Source organism: Mastigoproctus giganteus, chromosome 11 (genome assembly GCF_048544385.1).
Source record: "Mastigoproctus giganteus isolate SK-2022 chromosome 11, ASM4854438v1, whole genome shotgun sequence".
Classification (NCBI taxonomy): domain Eukaryota; kingdom Metazoa; phylum Arthropoda; class Arachnida; order Uropygi; family Thelyphonidae; genus Mastigoproctus; species Mastigoproctus giganteus.
The window spans coordinates 58,920,241-58,935,766 of record NC_143585.1 but is presented as its reverse complement, the minus strand read 5'-3'; the positions used below and the strand labels follow the sequence as shown (position 1 = coordinate 58,935,766).

Here is a 15,526-nt window from a genome sequence, read left to right as displayed (position 1 = left end):
CCAAGGAAACAAACTCTCATAATTATGGCTAAGGGTTTGCTTACTTCCTCTGCTGTCTCCTTTAATATAACTGGATAGATCCCATCCACCCCGGGTGCCTTTCTTGTGTTTATCTTCAACAATTTCTCCTCCACTTTACTCTCAGTTATTACAAGATTCTCTAGCTTACTGCTAGAGTTGAATACACCTCTGGCTTTCCCCTCGCTAAATAACTCCTAATGTGTGAATGTCGATGCAAAATATTCATTTAGTTTATTAGCTACCTGAGCAGGATCATCAACAGTTGACCCATCGATACCAAGTGGACCAATCTGATTCATCCCCTTCCTTCTAGAGTTTACATAAGTAAAGAACTCTTTGCTGTTTTTCTTTGCATCCCTTGCCAAAGATTTCTCGTAATCTGCGTTCGCCTGCCTAACCTCCTTTGTAACTTGGTTACAGATCAACTTGTATCTATCATAGGATTCTGTGTCATGTGTTAATTTGTATGTATCCCATGCATGTTTCTTCTTTGCCATATTCCTCATTAGTTAATCTGACATCCATTTAGGCCTAAACCTTGAACAATATTTCTTAGTTGGAGATTTCATTTCATTCATTTCAAAATCATTCACATGATTTTGAAAAGGCTGGATGACTTTCTTTACAGTTGGGACAAACGGGAGTTGAGGCTGTACAATCTTCTTTATGCTCCGTGGAACCACATATAGGACAAATGGTATCACCTTTACATGCCTACCATATTTCTGACATTTAAAACACCAAATGGGATTAGGGATAATTGGCCAAATTCTGCAATTTAAATAGCCAGCTTTTACTGAGGATGGCAATTCTGGGGTGCCGAAAGTTAAGATAATGGATCGAGTTGGAATGAGGTTTCCATCTTTCTTCATCATTATATGTTTGGCGCTGATTACCTTTTGATTGCTCAATTCCTGAACTAATTCCTCTTCAGACACTGTAATTAGGTCCCACCCTGTGATGACACCTCTGGACGAATTTAACATATTGTGGGGGTTATTGTTATTGTTATTTGATTTTTTGGAGCATTAGCAACTAAGGCCATATTGCTCCGGGGATATGCAGTGGTCATTCCCTGACCTTTCCGCTTCCTCTGTATTTGGTGGTCACGGGCTCAAACCCCGGTCTAATCATGAAGCGTGTGCTACGCACTGCTGATCCTGCCCACCTGGCTACTGAGGCGCCATATTGTGGCGGGTGACAAATACTGGCAACCCACCAAAAGTTGTTGTTTTGAGCAGCCAGTCAGAATGCTTGGGGGGGGGGGGGGGGCAGGAGGTCTCCGGATTGTAGACATTTAACCATTTTTGGGTGTTCCTGCAATGGATTCCAAATATCTTTGGATAACAAATGGTGATAACTTGCCTACAGGCTGGGTGGAGAGAGAGAGAGTGTATCACCAGAAACTTTGGCATCTCATTGCACTGCACTTCTCTTCGAAGTCTTTTCGGTTGACTAGTGTCACTGACATTGGACATTTCCCATCTTGAGCTTGAAGGCTCTAATGGCGGGAAAATATTCAAATCCATGCTTGCTCCTTTTAGCTCTGGGAGAGAGTGATTCTTCTACCAGCTTACCAGCCCTGCCTCATGGAGGCAGTTTTTTGAGTGAAGAGCTATTTTTGATCTAATTTAAAAAAAGAAAAGAAAAGAAAAGAGAATCCGAAGATCTGCACTTCAGCTCAAGCTGGGAGGGTGGGGGGGGGGGAGTATTTCAAGAAATGGAATAGAGTGGGAAGGTGTTTTATTAAAAAAAAATATTTTTTAAAAAATATTTATTAATACTGAAAAAATGCAATGAACATCCAATTAGGTATGAATTAATGGGACTTTTGCCGCTGAACTTCTTAAGCGAGTCTCTCAACATCAGGCAAGTATGCCGTAATTTTAATCTTTAAACACTGCGAGACTCGCACTGCTCAGATAGTTTCTTGATTTATTTTTAACATAGTTCATGTTCGAAAATTTTTTGCCTGCAGAAATACGACAAACCAAATGCTGAGAAGTCCAAATGCAAATATTTTAAACTTTATATACATGTCCGGTAAGCTACTCCATGCATTGAACACAATTTGGTCTTGCTTTTTCAACTCATCTATCACTGTCCGTTTGTGTAGAATTGCAAGGGCAGCCTTTTGCCTTTCTGAATCCTCAATTTCAGTTTTAAGGCATTTTAGTTTGCACTCCACGTGTCCTTGATTTTTTAGTCCATTTTAACTCCATTTCAAATTATGCTTCATGTGGGCTAAAAGATAAAGAGCTGCAGTTACATGTTCAAAGAACTGTAGCTTGCCGAATGATGCCTTATACAAAGGGATAATCATCTCCTTGTCTTTGCTAGCAAAATTAATATATATCATTGACAAGACTCCATGACCTGCTCTGGCAACCCATCAGCACTGCTTAGAGAACTTCATATCGGACTACACAATTACTCCCAGGTCTTTTTCATTCTACACTTCCCTGAGTATAGTAGCACACAGTTGGTATGTTTCTCTTAGGTTACTGCTACCATTATGCAATACTTTGCATTTGTCAATGTTGCCACTTCTCAGCCCATCTGCCTAACTTTTCTAGATCTTGTTGCAGTAGAATACTGACCTTACCATTAACAACCCTGCAACTTTCATATAATCTGCAAACTTGGACATTAAGCCTGATATACCTTCATCGATATCATTGATAAATACACAAAATAATAGTGGGCCCAGCACCAAACCCGGGGGGGGGGGACTCCACTAATAACATTAGTCCAAGAAGAGCAGTGCCCATTTATTACTACTCTCTGTAATCTCCCACTCAACCATCCCTTTATCCATTGTAGCAACTTGCTCTTAATGCCATACTGCTCCAAACTGTACAGCAGTCTTTCATGTACAACAGTATCAAAAGCTTTCCTGAAATCCAGCATATGATAACAAATACTGTTTGCATCCTGTTCCTTTGTGACCACATCGTAGTATCAAAGTGAATTGGTCACACAAGACCTCCCTTAACAAACCTATACTGTCTGAACAATTACTGCAATGCTTCTTTAATCCGGGATGCCATTATTTTCCCAGGAACAGAAGTTAAACTAACAGGTCTATAATAATTCGTGTCACCCTTTGAACCCCTTTTGTGAATTGGGGGATACATTTGCAGGTCTCAAGTCTGTAGGGTCCTCCTGAGTCCAATAATGCTCTTATAATTATGGCTAAGGGTCTGCTCACTTCCTTTGCCGCCTCCTTTAATATAACTGAATTAGGTCCCATCCACCCCAGGTGCCTTTCTTATGTTTAACTTCAACAATTTCTCCTCCATTTTGCTCTCAGTTATTACAATATCATTTAGCTACCTGTTAGAATTTAGTAAATTTCTGTGCTCATATTCCTTACAGAATTCTTCATGTGAGACTGTAGATGCAAAATACTCATTCAGTTCGTCAGCTATCTGAGCAGGATCATCAACGGTCAAACCATCAATATCAAGTGGACTAATTTGATTCATCCCGTTCCTTCTAGAATTTACATAAGTAAAGAAGTCGCGGAACACAGCGGCAACCCCCAAGGCAGAATGCGCTGGTCCCAAAGGAACTAGTAGTTGTTGGTGACTCTATTGTCAGGGAAACGGGAAACATGCTTTGTAAAAAGGATAGGTGGAATAGGACCAGGGTATGTCTGCCAGGAGCAAAAGTTGATGACGTTGTAGAGCGGATATCATCTTTTAAGGGCACAAAAGGTGATATAGTTGTACACGTTGGCACTAATGACATTAAGAGTAGGAGACCGGCGGAATTACTTGACAAGTACAGGTCACTGATGAAAAAAAGCCGTGAATTAGGGTTGACATTGAAAGTGTCTGCAATTCTGCCCAGACACGATAGGAGGGAGTATATGATGAGAGCCCTGTCAATCAATTCGGCCCTGGAAAGATTGTGCAGGGCTCAAGGGGTAGAATTTTTTTCAGCCTGGTCTGTACTTGTTAACAGGAGAGACTGCTTCTACAGGGATGGGATACACTTAAATAGAAAGGGTGCAAGAATGTTTGCTGATGCTATCGAGGCAATGTTAGGTGGGTCGGAAAACTGCTAGATTGGGGGGATACAAGGACTAATAGATTAACAGTAGCCACTGGCAGAGGTGAAAGTGATTCTTGCACTGCTTCTATTGGAATGAGCCGCAGCCTGGAAAATAAGATGCAGGATATTTCAGAGACTGCTGGGAATCATTGGGGTACAAGTAAACACATGGGTTGTGTTAGGGTAGCTAAGAAAAAGAACAGGTGCATGTATACTTGTGTGTACACCAATGCTAGGAGTTTAGTAAATAAATTTGATGAATTTGAGGTATTGCTCAAAACATCAAAGCCAGATATTGTGGGGATTTCAGAGACGTGGTGTCACACAGATATAAGAAATGCAGAACTGGAATTTGGGGAGTACAATGTCTACAGAAAGGATAGACAGGATAGGAAGGGAGGAGGGGTTATGCTATTAGTTAAAAAACACATAAAATCCAAGGAAGGTGAAGCCAGTCGACATCGCTGGACAGTGCAGTGTCGAGTCAGTTTGGTGTGACATAAGCATTGGGAGATCAAAATTGAGAGTAGGAGTGTGCTATAGGCCTAATGACTCTGATGAGTATAATAAGAAACTGTTCGGAGAAATAGAGTGGGCCAGTAAATCAGAGAGTCTTATAATGGGGGATTTTAATTTCCCAGATATTGACTGGAATTTGGGGGCTGGTCACTCACACAGTAGCAAGGCTTTTGTGGATTTATTGGATGATTGTTTTCTACATCAGCATGTTCGGGAGGCAACTAGAGGGAGTAATACTCTTGATTTGATTATCAGTAGTGATTCTTCATGCATTAAGAATCTGCAGATAAATGAACCACTTGGTGGCAGTGATCACAGTGTGCTGAAGTGGGAGTTACTCAAAGAGGTAACTACCATTAGGGGTAAAGGGAAGGGGTATTGCTTTCGTAAAGGCGACTACAATGGACTGAGACAGTATTTAAATTCTATACAGTGGGATCAACTGATGATATTGCCAACAGCAAATTCAAAATGGGAAGCATTCAAAGAACTTATCGTGGAAGCTACTAGGCTTTACATACCAACTAAGAAATATTGTTCAAGGTTTAGGCCTAAATGGTTGTCAGATGAACTAATGAGGCATATGGCAGAGAAGAAAAATGCATGGGATACATACAAATTAACACGTGACACGGACGCCTATGATAGATACAAGTTGATCTGTAACCAAGTTACAAAGGAGGTTAGGCAGGCGAAGGCAGATTATGAGAGATCCTTGGCAAGGGATGCGAAGAAAAACAGCAAAGAGTTCTTTACTTATGTAAACTCTAGAAGGAAGGGGATGAATCAGATTGGTCCACTTGAGATCGATGGGTCAACTGTTGATGACCCTGCTCGGGTAGCTAACAAACTAAATGAATATTTTGCATCGACATTCACACATGAGGAGTTATTCAGCGAGGGGAATGCCAGAGGTGTATTCAACTCTAGCAGTAAGCTAGAGAATCTTGTAATAACTGAGAGCAAAGTGGAGGAGAAATTGTTGAAGATAAACACAAGAAAGGCACCTGGGGTGGATGGGATCTATCCAGTTATATTAAAGGAGGCAGCAAAGGAGGTAAGCAAACCCTTAGCCATAATTATGAGAGCTTCCTTGGACTCAGGGGAGGTACCCATTGACTGGAGATGTGCAAATGTGACCCCAATTCACAAAGGGGGATCAAAGGCTGACACAAGTAATTATAGACCTGTGAGTTTAACTTCTGTTCCCGGAAAATTAATGGAGGCACTGGTGAAAGAAGCACTGCAGGATCATCTAGACAAGACTTCAGTTATAGCTAGGACACAGCATGGTTTTGTTAAGGGCAGGTCTTGCCTGACCAATTTGATTGGATACTATGATGCAGTCACAAAAGAACTGGATGCAGGGAATAACTTTGATATTATATACTTGGATCTTAGAAAGGCTTTTGATACTGTTGCACATGGAAGACTGCTGCACAAATTGGAGCAGTGTGGCATTGGAGGCAAGTTGCTGCTATGGATAAAGGGGTGGTTGAGGGGGAGAAGACAGAGAGTGGTAATCAATGGACACTGCTCATCGTGGACTAATGTTATTAGTGGAGTCCCTCAGGGTTCAGTATTGGGGCCTTTATTGTTTTCTGTATTTATAAATGATATTGATGATGGTATATCAGGCTTAATGTCCAAGTTTGCAGACGATACGAAGGTTGGCAGGGTTGTCAAGGACACTACTGACACTATGCTGCTGCAACAGGATTTGGAAAGGTTGAGCAGATGGGCTTCGAGGTGGCAAATGAAGTTTAACATTGACAAATGTAAAGTACTACATATGGGAAACAGCAACCCCAGAGCAACGTATCAACTCTGTGGTACTACACTGACAGTGGTAGAGAATGAAAGGGACCTGGGGGTGGTGGTGCATGCAGATATGAAGTTCTCTGAGCAGTGCAGACGAGCTGCAAGAGTAGCTCATGGTGTATTGTCAATGATATATAGGAATTTTTCTAGCAGGGATAAGGAGGTGATTATTCCCTTGTATAAGGCAATGGTCAGGCCACACCTAGAGTACTGTATACAGGCCTGGAGGCCTCATTTCAGGAAGGATGTAGAGCTGCTGGAACGAGTACAGAGAAGGGCAACTAGATTGGTGAATGGGACAAAGGGGTTCTCTTACGAAGTAAGGCTTAAGTTTTGCAAATTACAGTGTCTGGAAACTAGGCACCAGCGGGGTGATCTGATAGAGGTGTACAAAGCCTTGAATGGTTTGAGCATGCTCAATGCTGATGGGATTCTTCCTCTAGCTCAGAAAAATCACCTGAGAGGGCATAAATTCAAATTGAGGAAAGACAGATGTAGGATAGATGTGCGGAAATTTGCCTTTAGCCAGCGGGTGGTTGGTGGGTGGAACAGACTTCCATCCCTTGTTGTGGAAGTTGATAGCCTAAATAAGTTTAAGGCTCAGCTGGACAGGTATTTCGAACGAACAGAGGGGTGAAGTGGAAGTGGTTATTTTTATTTATTTATGTTACTTTTTTTTTTTTTTTTTTTTTTTTTTTGGCTGATGCTGCATAAGCTTGCTTTCTTGCATCAAATGCCTCTACTAATGCTAATGCTAAAGTCTTTGTTGTTTTTCTTTGCATCCTTTGCCAAAGATTTCTCGTAATCAGCCTTTGTTTGCCGAACCTCCTTTGTGACTTGATTACAGATTAGCTTATATCTACCATAGGCTTCTGTTCCCTGATAATTTATATGAATCCCATGCATTTTCTTCTCTGCCATGAGTCTCATTAGTTCATCTGACATCCATTTAGGTCTAAATGTTGAACAGTATTTCTTAGTTAGTTTGAAAAGCCAAATAGCTTCCAAGATTAATTTCTTGAAGTCTTCCCATTTAGAATTCGCTGTTTTTAACATCATCAATTGAGCTCACTGCATAGAATTAAAAAACTTTCTCAGACCACTGTAGTCACCTTTACAAAAGCAAAAACCCTTCCCTTTACCCTTGATGATAGTTACATCTTTAAATAATAATAATAATAATAATAATAATAAGTAATTCCCATGTCAGTACACTATGATCACTGTCATCCAGTGGTTCCTTTATCTGCAAATTTTTAATGCATGAATAATCACTGCTGATAATCAGATCAAGAGTATTACTCCCTCTGGTTGCCTCTTGAACATGTTACTGTAGAAAGTGGCATCCAATAAATCCAAAAAAGTCTTGCAAGTGTGCAAGTGACCAACCCACAAGTTCCAGTCAATATCTGGAAATTTAAAATCCCCCATTACAAGACATTTTGCTTTACTGGCCCACAATTGTTTGTTATACTTATCAGAGTCATTAGGCCTATAACACACTCCTACTCTCATTTTCTCTTTCCCAATGCTTACGTCACACCAAACTAACTGAATATTGCACCAATGTCAACTGGATTTTATGTGTTTCTTAACTAACAGCATAACCCCTCCTCCCACCTTCCTACCCTTTCTGAACACATTATACTCACCAAATTCCAATTCTGCACTGCTTATATCTGTGTGACACCATGTCTTTGATATTCCAACAATATCTGCCTTTGGTGTTCTGCCCAGCACTTCAAATTCATCAAATTTATTTTCTATACTTCTAGCATTGGTGTACATGCACCTGTTCTTATTCTTAGTTATTCTAACACAGCCCATGTATTTACTTGTTCCATGATAACTCCCAGCAGTTCTTGAAATCCCCAGCAACTTGCTCTCTAGGTCATTTCAATAGAAGTAGTGCAAGAATTGCTTTCACCTTTGCCAGCAGCTACTGTTTATCTTTAATCTGTGAATCCCCCAGCCTCAGTAAATATTCTTGCACCCTTTCTATTTAAGTGTACCCCATCCCTGGAGAAGCTAGTTAGTTAGTTATGTTGGTATTTAGGAGCATTAGCAACTAAGGCCATATTGCTTCGGGAATACGTGGTGGTCATTCCCTAACCTTTCCGCATCCTCCGTATTTGGTGGTGGTGACGGGCTCGAACCCCAGTCTAATCAAGAAGTGTGTGCTACGCACTGCTGCTCCTTCCCACCTGGCTACGGAGACGCCTCTGGAGAAGCAGTCTCTCCTGTTAACAAGCACAGACCATGCTTTAAAAAAATTCTACCACAAGAGCTTGCACAATCTCTCCAGGGCTGAACTGATTGAAAAGGCTCTCATCATATACTCCCTCCTATCGTGTCTGGGCAGAATTCTAGACACTTTCGGATTTAACCCTAACTTGCAAATTTTTTTCAACATTTACCTGTACTTGTTAAATCTGCAGATTTCTTACTCTTAAGGTCATTAGTGCCAACTTGTACAACAATATTACCTTTTGTGCCCTTAAAAGATGATATCTGCTCGGTCATCAATTTTTGCCCCTGGCAGCATACCCTTTTTGCATAATCTATTCCCCATCTTCCCAACAATAACCAGTTCCTGTGGGACCAGCACATTCTGCCTTGGAGGTTGTCTCTGTGTTGCCTGCTGCATAGGAGTGAGCTCTGGTGTTGAGTTGGGCAGCTGAGAGCTTGATGGGCCCCTCATATTAATTTCTTCAAGGGCAGCTACCCCACACCTGAAACTCTCATAGACACCCATCAGAACACTGAGGGTGCCTAATTTATTCCCACTCTCTGCACCTAGCACACACAAAGACATCCTCCTTGGCTAGACCATATCCTGTTCCAGAAAGTTTTGCAAATATTTCACACTTCGCACATTTTTTTAGGGAGAATCGCCCAATTCAGTTCTCCCCCAAACCACAGCACTCCCGCTACTTCGTTTCGTTGCTCTGCTGCTCTACTCTGGGTTATGATTCCATTTTAGTAAAATTTAATTAATAATGAAATTTAAAAATATTAATAAATTTTATTGATTAATTGATAATACTATACTAAGCTAACAAATTCCTAATATGGTGCTATGTATTACGCCATCCAGTTTTACTTTACAGCTTACACTATCTAGTTTGGGACATGTTATGCTATTCTGCATTGATCTAATATACTATAATAACGGCAGCAAGTTATGAACGGTACAAGGTTCTATGGGCACTAAGTATTACAATAAAAGTCCAAAAGTCCGGACCACCCGAGAATCCAGAATTTTTGAAAACTCTCAAACTTTTAAAATTTAGCGGATTTTTGTGTGTGCATGCGTGCATGTCACAGATGCCTAGCGACAACAAGCGAGCTCGCGGTCGCCATTCTGAAACGAGCAATCAAACCGTGGCAACTCTATAATTATTGTCCTACTCTTTCCATTTACCATATATAGCATATGTATTTACAGGCCCATAATAATGGCCCCTAAAATAGATAAACTTTATGGTATGAAGAGAAAGAAGAACACGTTGAAATTGAAATTGAATGACACTTGAAATAATTAAGAAAATAGAAAATGGTGTGAACATACTGTTTTAATGGAAACATACAACATCGGAAAGTCTACAATTTACGATATAAAAAAGGCAAAGAATAAAATTTTAGAATTCACAGCCTTGTCTGAGCCTTACAATAAAATTGCTGAGAGAAAAAGTTTACACTGGTCAAAATTAGAGAATCTCCATAAAGTGTTGTACGAATGGTTTTTGCTAAAAACGGAAGGTATGGAAATTTCTAGGTTGATGCTTATTGCCAAAGCAAGGTCTTTTAAGGAGCAAATAAACATTGAATCAGACTGCACATTTAGTGATGATTGGCTTAGGAATTTCAAGGCTCATCATGGTATTAGACAGTTAGATATTGCTGGAGAAAGACAGTCGACTGATACACAAGCAGCAACAGAATATAGTGCAACATTTGAAAAAAATTGTACCTTGCTATGACCATACAGCCAATCAAATTTATAATGCTGATGAAACAGTGGTTTACTGGAAGTGTTTGCCCACAAAAACATTGGCTGGAAACCATGAACAAAATGCAACAGGATTTAAGCTTGATAAGGAAAGAGTAACTGTTCTTATATGTGCTAATGATTCAGGTCAGCATAAAATTAAGCTTTTGGTGATTGGTAAATTTCAGCACCACAAGCCTTTAAAGGAATTGTGCACTTACCTGTGACCTATAAAGCCCAAAAGAATGCTTGAATGGACAAAGATATATTTTGTGATTGGTTTGTTCATGATTCTGTTCCATCAGTTCGTCAGAACTTGAGAAAATTGGGGAAGCCTGCAAATACAAAGTGCCTGCTCCTTCTCGACAATTGTAGGGCCCACCCACATGAATCAAAATTAGTGTCTGATTGCGGAAATATTTTTGCATGTTACTTTCGACCAAACATAACACCATTAATTCGATCCATGGATCAAGGAGTCATTAGGAACTTTAAATGTCACTATAAAAATGATTTTATGATGAAAATGATGCATAAGAATGTCGACTCTTCAGAATTTCAACGCAGTTTTACAATCAAAGATGCAACATTTTCACTCACGAATGCATGGAATGCAGTCAAGCCTGTAACACTTATAAGAATGTGGCAAAAGTTATGGCTGAACATGATGTTTGCAGATCTACAATCTGATCGAAACAAAGATTTTGAAGGATTTCACATAATGCTAAAGGCATCTGAAGTGAAAGAACTGATGGAAACTGTTAAATTATGTACGGAAGACTCTACGCAACTTAATGCTGATGACATAGAAGAGTGAATACACATTGAAGATGATGTTGAAGTTGCAGTGATTTCACTGATCAAGAAATTATTCAAAGCATTATAACTCCTGATAAGATAGAAGAGAATTATTCAGAAGAATCTGGTGAAGAAAACGACAAAGTTGAAGAAGAAAAGATATCTTGCGCTACTGCAGAAAAGTCCATTGAAACAGTTATTAAATTTATGGAACAGAACCATAGCTTCAGCCTTCAAGATATCATGCATGTGCACATGGTGCATAATAATTTTATCACAAAGAAATTATAAAGTTGTAAACAAGATGACATACGAAAGTATTTAAATAAAGCAATAGAAGTGTCAAGCAGATAGAGTAGAAGCTTCAAGTGTTCCATCCACAAGCAATGCAACAGACACAATAGAAATTGAGGAAAAGAATGAACAAATATTTGTCTGTTTTTCGAACTTTGTATTTTATATGAAAATGTTTCGTTAATAAACTAAAAACAAATATTTAATTTATATAAAATATATATCTTCTGCTTTCATTTATATACTGTATTTTTCTTTTACATTGTTCATTTTTAAACACGATTTCAAGCATTACAAGTTTTTTTTTTGTTTTTTTTGTGGTGAAAATTTTTATGTTTACATCTTTGTCAGGTGTTGATTTTATTTTTCATTAAAACTGCTCATTTCGATAAATGAAGATGCTTTATATGCTAATGAATAAACTATTAAAATTTACCTGGTCATTTCTCCTTTATTCCATCTTAAATTTGAATTTTAAAAGTAGTGCCTGAGCAGTCCAGATTTTTGGACTTTTACTGTACTTTCAAAATCGTTATCTAAATTCAAAATAAACTAAGTAGTGTGACTAGGACTATAAAGCTACTTCTAGAAAATAAATTAATATAAAAATTAAGCTCAATAAAACCACAAAACTATATAGCTAAGACAGCCATTTGCTGGAGCTGTAAAGTCTTCTCCTACTCGTGGTTAATCTCATTCCCAAAAGCTCCCGACTTATTATTGCATTGTGTGTGTATTATGTCACCAGAAGTGTGTGTTAAAAGGCTGATTTGAATATTATGGGAGCTGAAAAACTGGAGTAACTCAGGAGGAAAAAAATCCAACTCTCTCCACTTGATCAGTTTGAGTCCTGTATATGACTGGAGGAATTTAAGAAATTCCTCCAGTCATATACAGGACTCAAACTGAGACTTCTCCAAGCAAAAATAGTCTGGTTTTAAAAAGAGTGGTCTGCACTGAGAAAAAATTCTATTGTAAGAACCTAGCAGAACCTCTGAAGGGCCAACTTGATTAAGAAGCTCTGCAACTTGTGGCTTTTTCTAAATTTATATTTAATATCATCATTTATGGGTGGCACCAATTTGTCCTACAGACTTGGGAAGGGGGGATGAGAAAGAGCAATCTCTCCCAAGTATATATCACCAACAAATAAAGGTTGTTCTAAGAGTGAAGTGGATAACTACAAACCAGTCAACCTGACTTCAGTGGCAGGCAGAAATAACAGAAGCAAAGTGTGTAATACAGAAACATTTTGATAGAAATAGAATTCTGAAGGCTACACAATATAGCTTTGTTAAGGGACAGTCATGTTTAATTAAACTTGTTAGCTATTTTGACCCAGTTTCTCAATAGCTGGATGTAGGAAATAATTTTAACCAAGTTTGGGATTTTAGCAAAGCATTTGATCCAGTTACTCATGACAGGTTACTGTATAAGCTCGAACGTTGGAATCACAGGTAAGAGTCTAAGCTGGATCATTGGGTGGGAGGTAGAGGGGGTGATTAATAGTTAATCTTCAGAATGGTCTAATATTGGGTTCAATAAGGATTGATTCTGAGACCACTGTTTTTTCTGATTTTCATAAATTACATCAATGAAGGGATAGAGTAAATGAAAATCATGTAAAAGATAGGGAAGGGATTAATGACCAGTGCCAAACAGTGCTCCTTCAGGACATGGATAGGCCTCAAGGATGGTAAGAAAAATGGCAGCTATGTTTTAATGCGGAAAAATACAAGGTCTTATACTTGGGAAATAGAACCAAAATAACTTAACAATGGGGTTGAATTGCATGAAGTTCTTGAAAATAGCAAACAGATTATGGTATACCATACCAATCACATCAGATGTATCTGGTATTCATACATTATCCTTGAATAAAATGTATCTGGTATTCATACATTATCCTTGAGAAAAAAAATTGTATAATGTGGAAAACTTCCTTGTTCTTAGAAAATTATAAGAATGTGAGTTATTTTGTTTAATTTTTTTCAAATTAGAGGAAGGAAGCATAAGATCTAATAATATACTGATTAGGGCAAAATGTCTTTTAGGATATTTGAACTATAAGTTACGTTCAACACTTACCTTGTAATAGTATGTTCACAAAGTTGAGGCACCCCAACTGTAACTTGTTTCTGGTGGACCAGAAGGTCTGTTACAGCCTATGCAAAAATAAAAATAATAAGAATATAGCAATAATATTTTTTATCTCCATTAATCTGTTGAAAGTTGCATGAAGTCATATACTGCCAGATTTATAGCACATTTTCAACCTACTAAAAAGAAATTCATCTTTTTAACAGAGAAACTATGCAAAAGAAAAAACAATTACAATGGTACACACTTAAATTTTTTTTTTGGTTTATACATCATCAGCCATTTTCAATCCACTGCAGGATGAAGGTCTCTCCAGCAACTTTTCAGTTCCTTCTGTTTTGAGTACTGGCCACCCATTTACTACCCACAAACTCATGAATTTCGTCTATCCATCTCCGCCTTTGTCTTCCAGGTTTTCTTTTAGCTCCTCTTGGGTACCATTCTGCTATTTTCTTATTCCATCTGTCATCATGTCTTCGAGCTATGTGTCCTGCCCAAGACAATTTTAGTTCTTTAGTTTTGATAAGAATGTTCTTTACTTGAGTTTACTGCCTAATCCATGTGTTTCTCTTCTTATCTAATAGTCTGATTCCCAATATAATTCGTTCCATTCTTCGCTATGTATTTCTCAGCTTCTTTTCCATTCTTTTGGTGAGTGCTCAAGTTTCACTTCCATAAGTCACGGTGTGGAGTATACATTGGTTATTGTTTTACGTTTCAGACAAACTGAGATATTGCTCTTCAGTATATGACTATATTTCCTGAATGCTATCCATCCAAAATTTATTCTTCTCTCTTCCATTTATTATTATTATAGCTAATAACTTGTCCCAGATAAGTATATGATTCCACCTTTTCAATTACTGCTCCTTCAATCATTATTTCCCTTTCTGTGGCATACTTGTTCATCATTTACTTTTGTTTTAGCCATATTCATCTTTAGTCCAAAATCCTTACTAACTGTGCATAACTGATTAAGATTTTCCTCTAATTCTTTGGGATCGTGGCTTAGGACCACAATGTCATCTGCAAATCGTAAATGGTTTAGGTACTCTCCATTCACATTGACTCCTTTCTGCGACCAGTCTAATCTTCTGAAAGCTTCCTCAAGGGAAGCAGTAAACAGCTTCGGAGATATTGTGTCTCCTTGTTGAACTCCTTTCTCGATTTTAAATTTCCTACTGTCTTTGTCTAGTCTAATAAAGGAGGTAGCATTCTCATATATTTTCTTCAAAATCATAATATGTGGGGTATCTATGCCTTGTCTTTCCAGTGCCCGAAACATTGCCTTATGCTATATGGAGTCAAATGCCATTTCATAATCCACAAATGCCAGGCATAATGGTGTTTTGTATTCATTTGCTTTCTCCATTAGCTGTGATATTATGTGAAGGTGATCCATAGTTGAGAATCCTGTCCTAAAGCCAGCTTGCTCTTTCGGTTGATTCTCATCAAGTATTCTTTCTAATCTGTTAGTAATGACCCTTGTGAACAACTTGTATATGTGGGATAACAAGCTAATTGGTCTATAATTTCCAATTTCTCATTTATCTCCTTTCTTATACTCGTGGAAAAGGCGTCACACCTTTTCTTTGTGAAGAGCCTTGCCAGTTTTCGTGTTATGTCTCTTCCTCCCAATTTTAACAACTCTATAGTAACTTCATCTTCCCCCAGGGCTTTCTGATTCTTCATTTTCTTCAATGCACGTTGTACCTCATCAGGAAGAATATCGGGTATGTCGTATGTGTTACTAATTTGCAATCCATCTTTCCCACTGCTGGCATCATTCCCTCGCTCCTTGTATAATTCTCTATAATAGTCTTCTGCTATTTGAATTATGCCTTCTCTGCTGTTTATAAGTACACCATCGCTATCCTTCAGTTTCAGTATCATTTGTCTTTCTGCATTACTGCTCATGGCTGC

At 38.5% G+C, this 15,526-nt stretch overlaps 1 protein-coding gene across 2 annotated transcripts in view; it reads right to left on the bottom strand.

Moving 5' to 3' along the window:
* LOC150078032 (putative phosphorylase b kinase regulatory subunit alpha) overlaps positions 1-15,526 on the bottom strand; it is a 608,767-nt gene that overhangs the window by 99,935 nt on the left and 493,306 nt on the right. For both annotated transcript variants that reach the window (XM_090384728.1, XM_090384727.1), the window contains exon 24: positions 13,592-13,668. In XM_090384728.1, the coding sequence (XP_090240854.1) occupies positions 13,592-13,668 (77 nt within the window). The remainder of the gene's footprint in view (positions 1-13,591; positions 13,669-15,526) is intronic.